Source organism: Hippocampus comes, unplaced genomic scaffold (genome assembly GCF_001891065.2).
Source record: "Hippocampus comes isolate QL1 unplaced genomic scaffold, H_comes_QL1_v1.1 scaffold51, whole genome shotgun sequence".
Classification (NCBI taxonomy): Eukaryota; Metazoa; Chordata; class Actinopteri; order Syngnathiformes; family Syngnathidae; genus Hippocampus; species Hippocampus comes.
Genome location: NW_017805497.1, coordinates 295,881 through 312,220, shown reverse-complemented (window position 1 = coordinate 312,220; position 16,340 = coordinate 295,881). Strand labels below are relative to the sequence as shown.

Sequence of the window (16,340 nt, the reverse complement as noted above, 5' to 3'; positions counted from 1 at the left end):
AAAACGGGCCACTAAAAAAAAAAAAAAGAAAACGGGCCACTAAAAAAAAAAAAAAGAAAACGGGCCACTAAAAAAAAAAAAAAGAAAACGGGCCACTAAAAAAAAAAAAAAGAAAACGGGCCACTAAAAAAAAAAAAAAGAAAACGGGCCACTAAAAAAAAAAAAAAGAAAACGGGCCACTAAAAAAAAAAAAAAGAAAACGGGCCACTAAAAAAAAAAAAAAGAAAACGGGCCACTAAAAAAAAAAAAAAGAAAACGGGCCACTAAAAAAAAAAAAAAACTGCAAAGAATCCCAACCTGCAAGTCAAGTGCATTAAACCTCGATGAGAAATGAAAAATACCCACATTGGGCATGTTTTATCTTCACATGTACTGGCCCGGAAATACACCGGCTGTTTTGGAAAATGAACTATTTTTCAGAAATTCCCCATGGCCAGTTTTCTAGAAATGAAGCTGAGTTTAAGTGTGACCTTAAAATTCTACCGATGCCAATTGTATTCTTTTGCTGATAGTTTGTGTGACAAACACTAACAAAGAGACAACTTGTGCCGACACGTTCATTCTCCCCACTCTCCTTTCAACCACGAGGAATTCCTGGAAACCAGCATACGTTTGCTCTTTAAATGCTGTGCGTCCTGCAGTTATATTGCCATGTATTCAATCATTATATGAGGTACGTAGTGTTTACTGACTTGGCGTGTTTAGACAAGAGGGATACTAACACCATCTTTAAGCACGTGTGGCACCCGTGAGAGCATTTTACACACAACCACAAAGAAACAGGTTTGTGTTTAAATGATATTGAATATATTTAAGTGTAAATTAGCAAGAATAGAATAATCAGTTAAAACAAAACAAAACAGGTGCAGTGGATAAAATATGTTTACAGTGTAACGCCAACTGATTGCTGCGACCAGTGCACAAACACACTTGCATACATGGCTTGAGACGGCAGGTCTGGTGGAAGGGATACAGTGTAACCAATACAGTAAAGGTTCATGCTCACGAGGACATTTTAAGTTAAAAAAAGTGAAAGTCTTTGACTTGAAGGCGCAACTGCAGACTATTGTTCTTCTTGTAACATAAATGAAATATGAAATGCATGAGCCAACATCATTTAGCTTGCGTCTTTCTGGACTCTTCAATGCTTTATGAGTGAAATTTATTTCTTCAGTCGTACACGTGCTCACTTTTACACTCTTTGGGAACAAATGGCTCGCATGGTGTGCTGGCTTCTTGTAGCTTACAGTACAAGTGCTAATGTGAGGACCATTGGGGGTTTGGGGGGCAGTGCCATCTTTGGGACAAACTGGTCTAATCACATGCTGGTTTATCACACAAGAGGTTTGGAAACGATGCTCCTGTCTCTGACCTGCTCCGCTTTTAATTTGAGAGGCCTGGAGCTAAAGCAGAGGATGTACTACATTGAGAATCAGGTCTCCTCTTGTCCAGTGACCACCTTCTCCACTACGCACACAGGTTGGTGCAGGGAGTCCAAAGTCCAATCCTCATGACTTGCTTGCATACCCACTGTGATTTGGGTTGCGCATAATTCTGCGTCGGCCGGGGGCAGGCTATGGCCATCAGGAGTCGTTTGTATGCCCAGGCTGGCGAGCAGGTTTTGGAGACGCGCGGCCGTGCTTGCCAGCTGTTGCTTCTCCACCTCCAGGGAAGAAACCTGCTCCTTTAACTTGCTCTCTGACTGTACCAGTGCCGCCACTCGACTCTCTAGGCTGCACACCCGAGCATACGAGACCTGGGCGGGAAAGACGGGGGTGGGGGGTGGGGGCGGGGGGCAGCAGAGAGGAGCATATAGATTTCATGTCCGCCCAAGAGGCAAGGTTTAAATGTCACCTCAGACAACAGCCCCAGAACATGTTAGACAGAATACTTGAGTGGTGGTTTGTCTATATGAGCCCAGTGATTTACTGGCGACCAGTCCGGGGTGCAACAGGAATCCTGCCTCCTTAGTAGACTAGCTACTTCCTCTCTGTTCAGCGACATGTCAGTGTAAACAGTTGAAAAGCAGCTCATTTGTGCATTGTGGCCAGCAATTGGGCTGAAATGTGGAGCATAAGTTTAGCAGCAATTTAAACAAGTGAAATGGCTAAATAAATTGGCAGATTGACTTTCTGCACATCACATAGCAAGTAAATGCAAAGGTTCTTGAGCTGTCTCAAATTTTTGGGCAAAATGGACAGTCCAGAGTAATTTCACATAATACGGACAAAAAATTCACTTCTATCTTGGCACTGACCGTTGCTTTTTAGGAAAGTTCTACATGCCATAGTTTTATCTACAATTTAGGAAACTAAGGATGCAAACAAGCGTAAACATCACTGCAATAGAGAAAGGAGAAAACAATGTTCTATTGATGAGTGTACTGTATGGACCTGCAGCTCCTCGAGGAGATCAAGGTTCTGCTGTCGCAGGCTCTGATTGGTCCTTTCCAGCTGTGCAGCGCGCTGATGTTGGTTGAGGGTCGGGGGCGTGTCCAGGAGTTCATCCTGCAAGACGTGGTACTCCACCTCATACGCCTGAAGCTGTTTGGACACATCCATCTCACAAACCTGCAATCGGGTGCAAAAATTTACAACCTCAGCATAATAGAGTGGTTGAGTGGATTGCTAATGTTAGCCGCTAGTGATAACTGACTAGCTGCTGCCTGGCTCGCATCTGCAGCAGGCATGTACAACTCTGGTCCTCAAGGGCAGCTATCCGCTATCATTATTTTAAACGTGACTTTGTCACTCTAACACCATCTTTTAAACTCACTTTCTGTATTGTGTATGAGAAAATGTGAGTCACACATCAGGCTGCTTATAGTCAACATAACATGACCAGATGGTACTGGAGGGAAATTACCTGCAAGCTACTGCATGACTCGATTGCCACTACTTGCTATTTCATTCTAATTATATAGTCAACACACGCTTCCGGAGCTACCTGATAACATGTTTGACACATAGAAAGGTAAAAATTACCGTCACGCTAAGCATTAGTCAAAATAATAACACGAGAAGGAAAAACCATGGCTGAAGGGGTGTATGATGAGTCAGTTAACTCAGAGTGTCATGCTGATGATTTTCAGTGTTTTTCTAGTCCTCTTCAACACTAATGCCAAAGCAGGAGACTAAATGAGCTCCACCCATCAACAGCTCACATCATCACAAGACGCAATGGGGCAGGTTTTTGCATTTCGTCATGAGGTTGCTGACAATAGGTGAATTGAACCATTTTTTCAGTAAATTTAACACAAAAGAAATTTACGCGCATGAAAACACAGTTAACAATGCAATACTGATCTAATATTTCTATAAGATGAAAGCAAACCACACAGCTTGGTGTACCAAGGAATCAATTCATTTATTGAATGTTCACACGGTCCCATGGAGCACACATTGAATCTTGGTTAGGACAAAGTGAATGTTGGGCTCTAAACGCAGTATCATTGAGTCCACCGCATGTTGTTGTTATGGCAACTGTGAGCCAAAAGGTTTACATTTTCCAACAATGAAGGTTTAGCCAGGTAACATGGGCACAATGCACTTCTGAGTCCATGCTTACATTTCTTATGTGTTTCGCGCTACTTGCTTGTGACTGCGTGGATGCATCGATGTTAATGTTTATAGTGTCTTCCTATTGGTTGTTTCGCTGACACTGAAGATCAGGCTCACTGGGGGGATTTCTCTGAAATATCAAACACTACTCAAGATATCTGTCACAGCCAGGGACGTGCTGGGACCAAATTTTGGCGCAGGAATAGTCGTCATTGGCGGCCGCCATTTGCCAAAAAAGATGTTTGCTAGCTGCCGTGATGGCCGGCCGGCACCAGCCCGGAAATACACCGACCGCTCTGGAAAATTGACATATTTTCCCCAAATTCCTGATGGCCTCCCCACTCCCGGTCCCACTTTTTCACCTTTACCGTTAATCTCCTTGGGGGTTGTACAACCAACCTTTTTGAATTCGGACGGCCAGTAAATGGACAGTGTAGGATTTTAATCAAAGATCTGCTTTTCTGATAGTGTACACTACTGCAAAGAATATATAACAAGCACACACACATAAAAACCCCTCTAGCCCTCACGGTCGACTTGGGACCAGTCCACGGCCTACGAGTTGACCACGATCGACTGTTGGGCACTTTTGGTTTAAAACATACAAAGATAGTTTTAACGACAGTGTGACCAACGTTCTGCAATGCAGGTTTTAAATTCTTGGGATTTTATTTTAATTTAATGTCATTGTCTAATGAAAATGTGTTATCTCGAGAAACATTTGTACAACATAAACAAGAGTTAGGGTATGTTTTAATTAACATCCACAATTAAAACAAAATATAGGCGTTAAAACTGTAGGTGAACCAATGAAAGTACGCATATATTTTAAGATGAATTTCCCATGAGAACCTGCTCATCAGGTGTCAACACATCTGGTTGAGATATTAGCTTTTGGCCCTTGAGTGACTTCCTGGCTGCGGGCATTGAAAAGGCAGCACTGCCACACCCAGACAGGCTAGCTAGATATAAATAAGGTGTGTCCATTCACCTGAAGCAACAAATCAAACAAAAAAGATGAAGAGAAAAAAGTGTTTTTCCAATATTTATGAGCTCCTTCAGGTTCCTTTAAATTTAACCTCTGAAGACGACAACTGCAGGTTATACAAAAAGCAGCATGTCCACGGATGGGTGGAAGTGGCTTTGAGGCCACGGCAAGTTCAAACAAGCCTGTGAGAGCAGGAAAGAGATGGAGCGCAGCTCTCACAGCTGAGCGACCACACCAAGTGCTCGCACTTGAAAGTTGAGCCAGCGTTGTCAACACGGCCGTTCCATTTCAGATAAACACTCATACTTCATAGAAAGGAGGCACCCGTCACTACGGTGACCAAGAAATTAGAGGAGAAGCTTGTGGCAGCCTCCTCCACACAAGGAGATGAGTGTTTCTTGAGCCTAAATATTTTAAGCTTGTTATTGGCTGCTGCAGGCACTCCGTTGTGAACACATTCATCGAGAGCTACTGTAAATAATTGCTCAATGACTCGAGTCAAGAAGCCACGAAAGAGTTTGGTGATTGCTTTCATCACTCTCACCTGATTGATGGTTTTCTCCATCTGCACCAGGCCCAGGTTGGGCAGTGTGGTTTTGATGAAGTCCACAATGGACTCCAGGCTGTCATGTTGCAAGATCAGAGGCTTGTGGCTCCCCAGGAGACTCAGGGCCACCTTAAAGATGATCTCTGGCCCCTGGAGGAACAACATATCTGACAAAAGGAAAGAAAACAGAAAATGTCATAACGTGACCGGTCGAATGGAATAATTGCACAACATGGGATGATTGGAATTACTTTTTAACCAGTGCATTCATTGGCGTCAATAACTTGTTTTGGCAAAGAGGGAAACTTGTGACACAATATAGTGAGCCAGAGTAGGTGTGTGAATGCATGCTTTGAATGTATGAGGGTGTGGTGAGGGTTACATGAGAACATACAACCATTTAAAAGAAATGGGAGTGGAGGCATCAAATCCAATATATAAATCTAACACGCGCACGCACGCACGCACGCACGCACGCACGCACGCACGCACGCACACACACATAGCCATGCTGCAATGAGCCCAAGGAGGCAGAGTCTCGTTCAGTAACTGAGCACCATGTAAGAAATTGGGCGTGAAAAAAATGGAGATGAACAAGGGAAAGTACAGAAATGACAAAGGAGTGTGGGTGTGACCATGCCGTTTACATTCATGAAAAAAAAGATGACACAATAAAAAAAAAGGGAAATATTTAATTCGGTGCCTTCCATTTATCTCAAATCAAAATGAATTAGAAAAGGTGTCCAAGAAGTGTCAGAATACTGGGGTGTAACTTATATTTGGAAAAAGACTGACATAAAATTAAGGAATAGATAAAAGATGATCATACAGGTGTTATATATCTGATCCATCTGTCCCATCTTTTCAGAAACACACTTGGTTGCAGTCTTATAGCAAATGTCATTAAAAATCAAGCAGATAGAGTTAATTTACTCATCCACAGTAGTTTTTTTCTAGTTTGAACCACTTCCACATTTTCCTACAGGCTAAACTGAGAACCTGAAGTATTTATCGTGAGAGAAAAAAATGGTGATCAACATAAAGAAACCAAATTAAATGGAATGTCTGTCAGAAACATTTACATTTACCAAAAAAACTGAAGACCAAAAGACGTGAAAAAAATTGCCTCAGTGCAGCTGCACTGTCTCCAACATGCAGTGAGCTGGCGAATTGAAACAGGGTTCACCAACATGCTGCCCTCCACGAAAGAAAAGATGAATCAATCTTACCAAAGACTCTTGCCACAAAGCCGAGGGGGAAGTGTGAGGCAAAAGCGGTGAGGAACCATGGCGTGGCGTACAGAGTGGGCCCGATCTCCTGTTGCTCCAGGTGGCTGTAGAGATCCCGGTGATAGTCATGGAGCAGACGTGACAACTGGTACATCTGAATCTTGTTGGAGGCACACATGAAATCGAGGTTTTACTCAATGCCGTAGCTTGGCTGAGTTATTTTCTTGAAGCAAACTTTTATGGATGGTTGTAAGATATTCAGAGCAACCAAACAGGGCAACAAAATAATGGAAAAGTGAGTGTAAAAATCAAATACTTGCGTTTCTATCGCAGGAATATTTTTCAGGTGCGTTAAAAACAATATTGCATTATTCAAAGTAGTCTTTGATTCCTCTCATGATGTTACCTGCTTCTAATAATAACTACAAGAACATGGTTCAATTATTACAACTGAGAGTGCCGAAGCTTTACTGAGAATAAAAAGAAGTGACACAACTCTGGCAAGTGTTGCTGCTGCCAAGAGTAAAGCCAATCAAACATTTTCATTTTCATACACCACACATAAGTTACCGTGTAGCTTTACTTAAGCAAACTTGTTCATCTTTGTTCATAATTGGCTAACATAATCCTTGTAATCATAGCAACAGAAGAGGATCAAAAGCCTTCCTTCACAATGATTTCATTACCCAAACGGCTTGATGTGTGTGAATGAATCGCTGTGGACTTTGAGCTGCAGTCACAACTTTTGTGCAATTTAATCATGAGGAATACTTAAGTGATTCCTTAATTACCAACAAATAAAGAAGGCATTGCTGGTGCACTTTACCTGCAGGATAATCATATCTGGCCTGTACTGTTTGCGGAGGCCGACATCATACATGAGAAATTTGAGCATGTTGAAGGCGTCCTCTTCCCCCATGTGTAACAGCAAAACTCCAGCAATGAAGGACAAGCCCTGGCAGTATCCCACCTATTGGAACGATGAGATAAATGTGACATTTATGCAGTAATTAAGGGACAAGAGAATGTGTACAAAATCAGTTTGATACCTCAGGGTCCAGCAGCGAGTAGGCCTTGAGGATATTATACAGAGACAGTTGTCCCGCCCCCAGCTGGGCTTGGAAATAGGGATGAGTGGGAAAAGTGCGACCTGAGAGAGCAGACAAAAGGCATATAACACTTAGGCTACAGGACATCGTTCCCCTTTGTTATGTGAAAACATTGGGCTGAATACAAACATCGTTTCACTTAATTTATATCCAACCCCGAATCAGATAACAAAGCTTTTGGTGTGTGTGCGTGTGCGCGCGCGCGCGTGCATGCATCACCTGTGCTGAACCAAGGGAACCTAGACTTTTCACTTTGAGTGCCAACCCATTATACAGCATCATGCTTACAAACATGTCCATAAAGACACACACCTTAATGTGGCTTTGTGGGGTATGCATAACCCTCCCTCAAAAGGCTTTATGTGAAACTGTTGACATGACATGTGTCTCTTTTGAGAAAAAAAAAAAAGACATAACATACAGAGGAGTGAAGACTGCTTGAAGTCATCCCTCGGTGGATGTGTTGATAATTGGCAGGTGTGTGCGGTTTGCGGCTGAGGGCTTCTCCACTTACAGTGAGGGGCGGCAAAACTTTGGCAAAGACAATGGCAACCGCGTGAGCGTGTATGTGTGGAATGTGCTGTGGGGGCTTTTTTTGTTTTGTGCTGATGACTATACCTCGGCTCCCTCCCCCGCCTGAAGGAAAAGTGTGTGTGTGTATTGTGACTCTAAGGAGCGTGTATGAGGGCTGCACTTCCCATCCATCAGTCATAAATTGGACGCCGTCCTCATGTCACCTCACCTTTCCACGGTCTGTATTTTGGATGTTTTCACACTGTAACTGTTTTATAACATTCTCATAACAACCACTCAATTTTGGGTTATGTGAGGTCACAGTTGCGATGTGTACAGTACTGGGGATTTAAGTAGTCAAACAACAGAAGACATGCTGTGTGTGCACTTCGTGTGTGCAAGTGTAGGCGTTGGGAGTAAATTGGGTGGGGTGATTGCCACTATGCTTGTGTGGGTTTGGGGTGTAAAATGCGAAGGGTGAAGAACGTTAAAAATCTAATAGTACTAAACAAAATGTTGAAGTGAATATGTGTAAACTAAAACATGCTCAATCTGATACATACTTGACTTGTGTAGAAAATACAATAGACACATCTTGCACCGTGGGTGTGCGCCTACAAACTGCAACCACAATAGTAATAAATATATTATTATACGGTGACTTTGCTGTCAATCAACTGCAGACTTTTACAATCTCATATTGATGTCTTCTGTTGTGCAGGAGTAATTGATGTTAGGTTTGCATTCCAAATATATATAATACAGCAGAACCTCACTTTTCGGATGCATTTGTCTTTGTATGATTGACGCAAAAAAATAAACCAATCAAAACAAAACAACATATGACTAAGCTATGAATTTCCCGGAAACAGTGCGCCATTCCATTTACTCAGGTGTACTTTTGTTGCTTGTTGAGTGACTATTGTCCCCACACGTTCATCCAAAGCATTTCAACAAAGGATTACCTCTTCAATTATTTTAAATGAATGAACAAGGAGTCAACCTACGGCAAGACGTATTTCACAATGCAAGCTTTCACTCTGGCAACATCAACTTAACACATCCTGTCAAAGGTCAGCGCTTCAAAATACAAGGAAGCGTGGCAAAATTGTGCTGATATACTGGTAGCGTGCTTTCATTTTGAAGGACTGAATTTTGGCAGGATGTGTTGTCGCCCCGACTGTCATCGCTGTTGCCGAGCAGACCGGGAGAGTTGCTGTTGCCTTCATGAATACTTGTATTGTGGAATACGCCTTGCCATCTATTGGACCACTTTTTTCACAATACGACAAAAAGCGCAAGTGCATGTCGGTTTTCAGTCAGACTACCTGGAACAGACTCATCGCAAAAACCGAGGTTCCAGTGTATAGTGCAGTGGGTTACCCAAATCTATAAGGATGGCGTGCTGTTGTGAGGTCAGCTGTTTGAGCAGCTCTTTGTATGGCGAATCATTGGTCGGTGGACGGGAGGGGACCGTCTGCTTGAGCAGATACTGTTCAGAGAGGAACTTCCAGATCTCTCCTCGATGCTGCCTCGGCACCCCTGTAGGCAGTAGAATAAGACTTAGCTTGGTTGCAGCCCAGGTTAACATGTTTCCTCATTAAAAATAAATAAATAAATAAACAATCGAAAACGAAAGAATCCCTCTTCTTCAAAGGGAAAAAGGAATGGGATCAACTCAGATTCCTTTGCAGAGCTGGGGGGGAAAGGGCCAAAGCTGATAAGGAAAGAGGCTGTAGGACACTGTTGCCGTCAGGCGCATTATACATTAAGCTTTGGTCAATATTTGCAGCTAGTGGCAGAGCCAGTACTGATAAAACAAAGGCAAACACACCTTGTGCAACTGACAAATGTATGGTTTCATGGTCAAATTTGACCTTTGCCCTTCCAGGAGTTCCCAGCATCTTCTCCCAGACCAACGTGACCTCCTTGAGACAAGGAGTGATTTCCTCATAGTCCAGCTTGAGACGCTTGTTCTGCAAATCACTCTCAGAAGCTGCAAACATCAACACACAAGGAACGCACATCAATCATGTGACTTGGCAGGAACCACTTTGCCTGTCATGCGGGTGGCCTCTGGATGAGCTACCACCAGTGGAACTGGGAGAACCTGACATCACAATCATACGACAGACATGGACTCTTCGATTTATGAAGGAGTTCCGTTCCTGCGGCGGCAACGTTACACAAATGTGGAAGTCCAAACATGCAGTAAGTAGTCTGTCGTGGCTTTTTGTGCCACGTGTACGCCTCTGCGCTGAAATGAAAATATAACTCCATCTCATTTTTGCTCCCATTTTCCATGAATCCAAGATCAGCAACTTTTTCCATGTACAGTATATAAAGGACCTATTTTTTTCATGTAATGTTCATAAATCAGTCTAACTATGTGCTATCGAGCACTTCTCCTCTGTCAAGATATTCTCTGATGTGGCATATCAAGATGTGGATTCGACAGCATGATTATTGCACAGGTGTGCCTTAGGTTGCCCACCAATGAAAAACCATTGTAAAGACTATATGCTAAGGCCCGGTCAGTCAGTATCTGATGTGACCACCATTTGCCCCATGCATCTCCTTTGTATGGAGCTAATCACGTCTTTCATTATGGATTGTGGAATGATTGATCAAACAGTAGATGTTTGAAGCTTGCGTAATCATTCCATATCCTAGTCCTGCTTTATTCCCGTACCTGCCTGGTGTTGCTCCGCTCACTGACAAAAGGGAAAGTTCATCAAACGCATTATACTGTAATATTAATTACTCCCACGGAAGAAATTCTACACACTCAGAAGGAAAAAATGTCATCAGGAAATATCAGAGCAAAGGTTTGCCAATCACCCTGACATAAGAATCACATCTGAAGCAAGATAAGCAGCATGTCCTCCCCCATCATCAATGACCTTTTATTCACAGGAAAGTTATTTTAAAATGGAACATAGGATCACAGCTCTTACAATATCCTGCGGTGCGAATTCAGCATACTTTGGACCATGAACATAAACGTCAGATAATCATGTTCCAATATATGTGTTTGCAACCAGGTCATAGCTTATTTATGGAGACTGTTGAGTTTTTCGAGCAGGTTACCTTTGCAGCCACTGACTGAATTATCAAGAGTTAAAAAAAAAAAAAAAAAAAAAAAAAAAACCCATCAAGGGACAACTTGTAAATTTCCGTTAACAACCACGATCAAAGAAGGTGAGGGAACACCCAAAGGGCTTAATCTGTTCCTGTTTTTGACAACACCCTTCCTCATGCTGCCTCCCCAATCTCTTAACCCACCGCCCCATTTTTCTCTTGCGGTTGTCGTGCTGAAACTCAACAGGCCTCTCTTGCTCAAACTCTTGTTTGTCTTGTCTGTCAACTGCTTTCCCACTCTCATTTTCTCCGTCCGTGGTCTTTTCTATGTGACCAGCTGCAACTTGGCAGATGTTCTAAGAATGACATCATCACCGCAGGACAGAAGAGGAGTGAAAGAGGCCACAGCCTGATCCAAAATGTTTCCATAGCCCCCCCAGGAAAAAGCAAAGATTATTAAGTGCTATGAAACGACCACAGTGATAACAAAAGTCATGTGATGTCATTGTGATGACACTCCAGCTATTACAAGCTTGATTGTGAGCGACAATGTTGAACTGAGACATTATCAAATTAGAATACAGTTTTAAAGATCAGAAAATATTGAGCTTTACTTGTCATAATGAAGTGTGTCAAAGTCAAAGCGTTAACTGTAGCACAGTTTGTATCATTTGCATTCAAGTATTAAAGAGATTTGAATTTAAATACGGTACATATATATATTTTTTTTACTCAAGCAAATATCTGTTAGAAGCTTTGTAGAAAGTATAAGTACAGAAATGCAATTAATCTCAATTAATTACGGAATATTTTGCATCTAATTGGATAAAACAATTTTAATCGCTTGACAGCACCAAAAAGAATGAGGATATCATGCGTGCGTTTGATTCTCCACAATTGTGCGTTTTGTTCTTTCTTTTGATGTTTTGTGACACTTTTTCTGGAGGACGGAAGGCATGAGGAGAAGAAAAATAACCAAGGAGAGGTCTTTCTGGTTTGTGTAAGTCTAAGTATGGCACTTTTAATCAGTGCTACAGTGTGCTTGCGCCATCACCAGCAGTACATGGATGATCAACCAGAACAGCTGCTTCTGTTAAGCCATGTTCAACAGTATTATTGGTTTTATTTTTGTGGGGTCATGCACAAAGGCAAATTCACTTCAATTGGTTTAGGTTGTAAGTCATGCAGTTTATGAAAATTGCTTGATCAAGACATGATTCTAAAAGTGACACTAAAAATTATGCTAAAATTTATTTATGACGTGTAGATTATGCAATTCAGTAGATTATGCAATTCAATCACACATTTCATACTATTGGCTCGCAAGTGACTGCTTTTTTTTAACCTTTTTCAGTATGACTGCCATAAAAACTATTAAAAACAAAAGTGTTGTGTTCAAATAAGCAGGCCCAGATTTCTCACAAAGCAAGTACATTTGTGAGTAAATTGAGACAATCTGATCTGCATTTCAATATACACTGTGACACTTATGACTTGTTTAATATAGTGTAGAGAGATTTTTGTAACATAAAATATGTGTCTTGGCTCAAAAAAGATTGGTGAACACTGCTCTAGGCAATATAAGGATGTTTTTTGGAGAGAGCACAAAGCTGTCACACACAGGGTAAGAATAGACACTTGGTCTTATCAGCAGACTGGAGACAAGTCCATTCGGAAATACTCGCAGGCTGTGGCCCAGCTCATGGTCAAGCCCAGCACAACCCTATCGCCTCTTAAAGCAGAGCTGCTTTTCTCTGGAAAACTCCTCCCTTGATAACATGCAAAAAGCACTGTTGACATTACACCCAGGAGCTGTCTGAGGCATGCACGGACGCACGCATGGACACACACACTCACATGCTCAGGCGCATGCGCACAAATGCAAAGATACACCCAGTTGACCCATAAGTGACAAGAGACAGAGATAAGTCGCTGCTTTTCCACCAAATTTAAATAAATGACTCACCTTCTTTCACATCAGGTAACGTTTGTGCTTCAATCCATGTGTCCTGAGCTCATTTAATTGGAAAGGTGATATGACCCCTCACTGTTTTTTTTCCATTGCCTACATTTCCCAAATGAAATGGTAGTCTTTACTCTAAATAAATACTTGAAAGGAGAGGGGGTATCTCAATACATGGGGCATGATGGGATTCAAGAATGCAAACATTTTTTAAATATAACAGTCGAGTTGGTCTGTCACATCAAAATAAATTTGATGATTCAAATCGGTATATCTTGCAAAAATTATAAATGTTTCTATTTCCAATATTTGCTCGTTAATTCTAACATACGATGTCTGTCATTGGAATTAAATAATATTCCCCAGACTAAGATGTGGTGGAAAAATGGTTAGAAGACAGCAACAGGGAGCCAATTTTCATGCAGACACACACCTGCCATAGATGCATCTTCTAACCTCACAGAGGGGGGAAAAAACATAACTGAAGTTGTGTTTGGCATGTGTGTGTGATAGCGATAGGAAAAGGCTAAACTAGAGTGCGGTCGATGATCAGGATTTATTTTCTTACATCACTCTTGACTCACATATAATATCAACACCTGAGTAGGTAATAAGGCAGTAAGGGGTGTGGTACATACTTAGCTGTGTGTTGATACAAGGCAACTAGGTCAGGAAATGGGTGGAGCATTTAGCACACCCATGGATGTACCAAGCGCCAAACAAGTTGAAAAAAATGCATTTATACGTCTACAATGTGTTCATTTGTGATGAGTTTAAGTTAAGGAAAAAAAAACAGGTGTGCACTTAATCAATTATGCATGTGCAAGCATATCTCAAAAATGCAGACTGCCACACATGACTATTAGACTTATGTTACATTATTATCAATGTAACATGATGAAGACTGTTGTATAAACCTGTATACACAAATACAAATACTTGCTGGGAATGTGTTTTGTCTGTGCGAACTAAAACATACACACGGTCAGGAAGGTGGAAGCAAATGCAGTTCTCCCACCCTTCACCTGTTTAACTTACCCTGCAATTTCTGGTTCTCTCGTTCCATCCTTTGCAGGAGGATTTGCTGCAGAATGGCTGTTCTCCATAGTTCCCTCAACTCCTCTTTGCTCCTTCTGGTTCGCTCTTCGGGCTGAGCCCTCATGGGCAAGTCCACATTTCCTGCACCAACAGCTTGGCCTCCACATGCCCAACCCCCATCGAGATTGTCTCCGCGCTCTGAAAGGCACAAGATTTTGCGGCCCAAGACCAGATCAGAAAACATTTAAACCAGTTGAGGTGTTCGCTGCGGCAATTACCAGGGAAAAAGTTAGCATTTTGACCATTATGGATGGATGGATGGGGGAATAAAAGCGCAAATTGCAAATATACTTTCAAGATGGTTCGCAGATACAGGTTCGCAGATACAGGTTGTATTACGTACATACACCGTCAGTGTATACAGTGGAATACCCCTCATAGTGTCGAACTTTTCCAGAAACTAGTAGTTGATCACCCCGATGTTAATCTCATATGTCATGTTTTTTAGGATAGCAAAAGAAAATGTGTGATGAACCAGAGAAGCAGTGATGTCAACAGTGTCAATGTCAATTACATAACCTAAGACATGAAATCATCAATGTTGTACACAAAAATCACAATTTTCCAAGCTGATGCTACTATAAATAGCAGTTAGCAACAACATGATGGATAATCACTAGCATTCAAATGACAAGAGAACCTTGTCAACAATTGCTCACTATTTTATGGTTGTCAGGTGTCTTCAAAGGGTAACTCGTTGTATTCTAGTCTATAGCAGTTAATTTATCTTAACCCATGGACAAAAGTTAGGAATATTCGTGCTGATTAAAAAAAAAAAAAAAAAACAGCACAGCAAATAAGTTTTGGGGGGGAGTTTGGGCTTTTTTTTGTTTGTTTGTTTGTTTCATGGTGACCATTTATAGTACCATAATTCACTTGACATTATTTTCCAGTGGAAAATTCGTTTTGGACTGCAAATAACCAGCATCACTGGACAAATTGCGTTCCAAGGTTCACACATATTTAATTTTAACCACCAACAATAAAAACTGAACATAAAAACAATGATCAACAAATTGAATACTAATTAAAAACATAAAATGAAAATACATAATGATCATAAAAGATCAATCATCATCAGACTACTATTCACAACACTGTCTAGGAATGTCTCGTCACTTAGCTATGCTTTAAGAGCAAATAAAAAGAAAAACAAACATACAATACAAACTCCTTATGACAGCCTAAGTCTAATATATAAGTCTTTCTTTCATACTCTAACATGGCTGGCAGAGCTCCTCTTTCAACCCTTTGGGCCACTCAAGCAAAATAAATAAATAAATAGAAATTGCAGTTTTGTATATTTGGACACAACACTAAGAATAAAAAAAAAAACATGTTGTGAGACTCCACCCTAAAGTACAGGGTGGATCCCAAACCTCAAAATACCCTGTGTTGTCTGCAAGAAGGACATCCAGTGACAACTAGCTAGATGGCACTTCAACTACATATACAATCCAATCCAATCCAATCCAATACATCCTGATTTATATCGCGCTTTCACAACAGCTGCAGCTGTAACAAAGCACTTAACAAAACAGTTAACATAAAGTAAAATAATAAACAAACACATAACATAAAACACGGACAGTCATGCAAACCTAACCACTTTTCCCTCATACGCTCTGTTGTTTAAAGCAGTTTGAGATGAAAGTACTGTAAAATACTGTAAATAAAATACTGTACATCCACACAACACACATGGTAAAAATACGGTTTGTTTGTTTGTTTTGTTTTTTTTGTGCCATAGGATGACGTTGATGTCTACCCCTCTGTCTGTGTCAGGGAGGCTTCCAAATATGTACTGAAACATTCAGCATAGTCACTAAGCAAACATACTGTAAGGCTCTGAACAAATGCACACAGTCTTTGAGAGAAATGCATTTGTCAGACAAAGACTGCTACACCACTTCAATCAGTCCTCAGCAGTGAACAAAAATGTTAAACAATCATTGGATGATAGAACTCACTTAGAAAAGCCCCTTTAAGTGGGTGATCTGGGGTTGACATGCAATGCCAACAGTGCTATTGTCCTCATAAACCAGAGTACCATCAACATGCTTTCAAATCTGGAATTATGAAATGCTCCATTGATCCAAAAACGCCTAGGAAAAATAAATAAATAAATTGGGCACAACCGTGCATACACACTCCCAACTTACAACTTTATCTTTCCTTTACACACGCACACCATGAAAAGTGGGTCGACAAGGCTGGCGCTTTCCTTTGGCGCTGTCTGTGTGGACAGTCAA

At 41.3% G+C, this 16,340-nt stretch overlaps 1 protein-coding gene across 6 annotated transcripts in view; it reads right to left on the bottom strand.

Moving 5' to 3' along the window:
* Positions 1–503: 503 nt before the first annotated feature.
* tbc1d1 (TBC1 (tre-2/USP6, BUB2, cdc16) domain family, member 1) overlaps positions 504–16,340 on the bottom strand; it is a 35,089-nt gene continuing 19,252 nt past the window's right edge. For all 6 annotated transcript variants that reach the window (XM_019876663.1, XM_019876664.1, XM_019876666.1 and 3 more), the window contains 9 exons: positions 14,029–14,226; positions 9,781–9,942; positions 9,330–9,488; positions 7,374–7,474; positions 7,151–7,294; positions 6,325–6,484; positions 5,093–5,262; positions 2,394–2,570; positions 504–1,756 (listed from right to left, as the gene is read on the bottom strand). In XM_019876663.1, the coding sequence (XP_019732222.1) occupies positions 1,433–1,756; positions 2,394–2,570; positions 5,093–5,262; positions 6,325–6,484; positions 7,151–7,294; positions 7,374–7,474; positions 9,330–9,488; positions 9,781–9,942; positions 14,029–14,226 (1,595 nt within the window). In that variant the 3' untranslated portion in view covers positions 504–1,432. The remainder of the gene's footprint in view (positions 1,757–2,393; positions 2,571–5,092; positions 5,263–6,324; positions 6,485–7,150; positions 7,295–7,373; positions 7,475–9,329; positions 9,489–9,780; positions 9,943–14,028; positions 14,227–16,340) is intronic.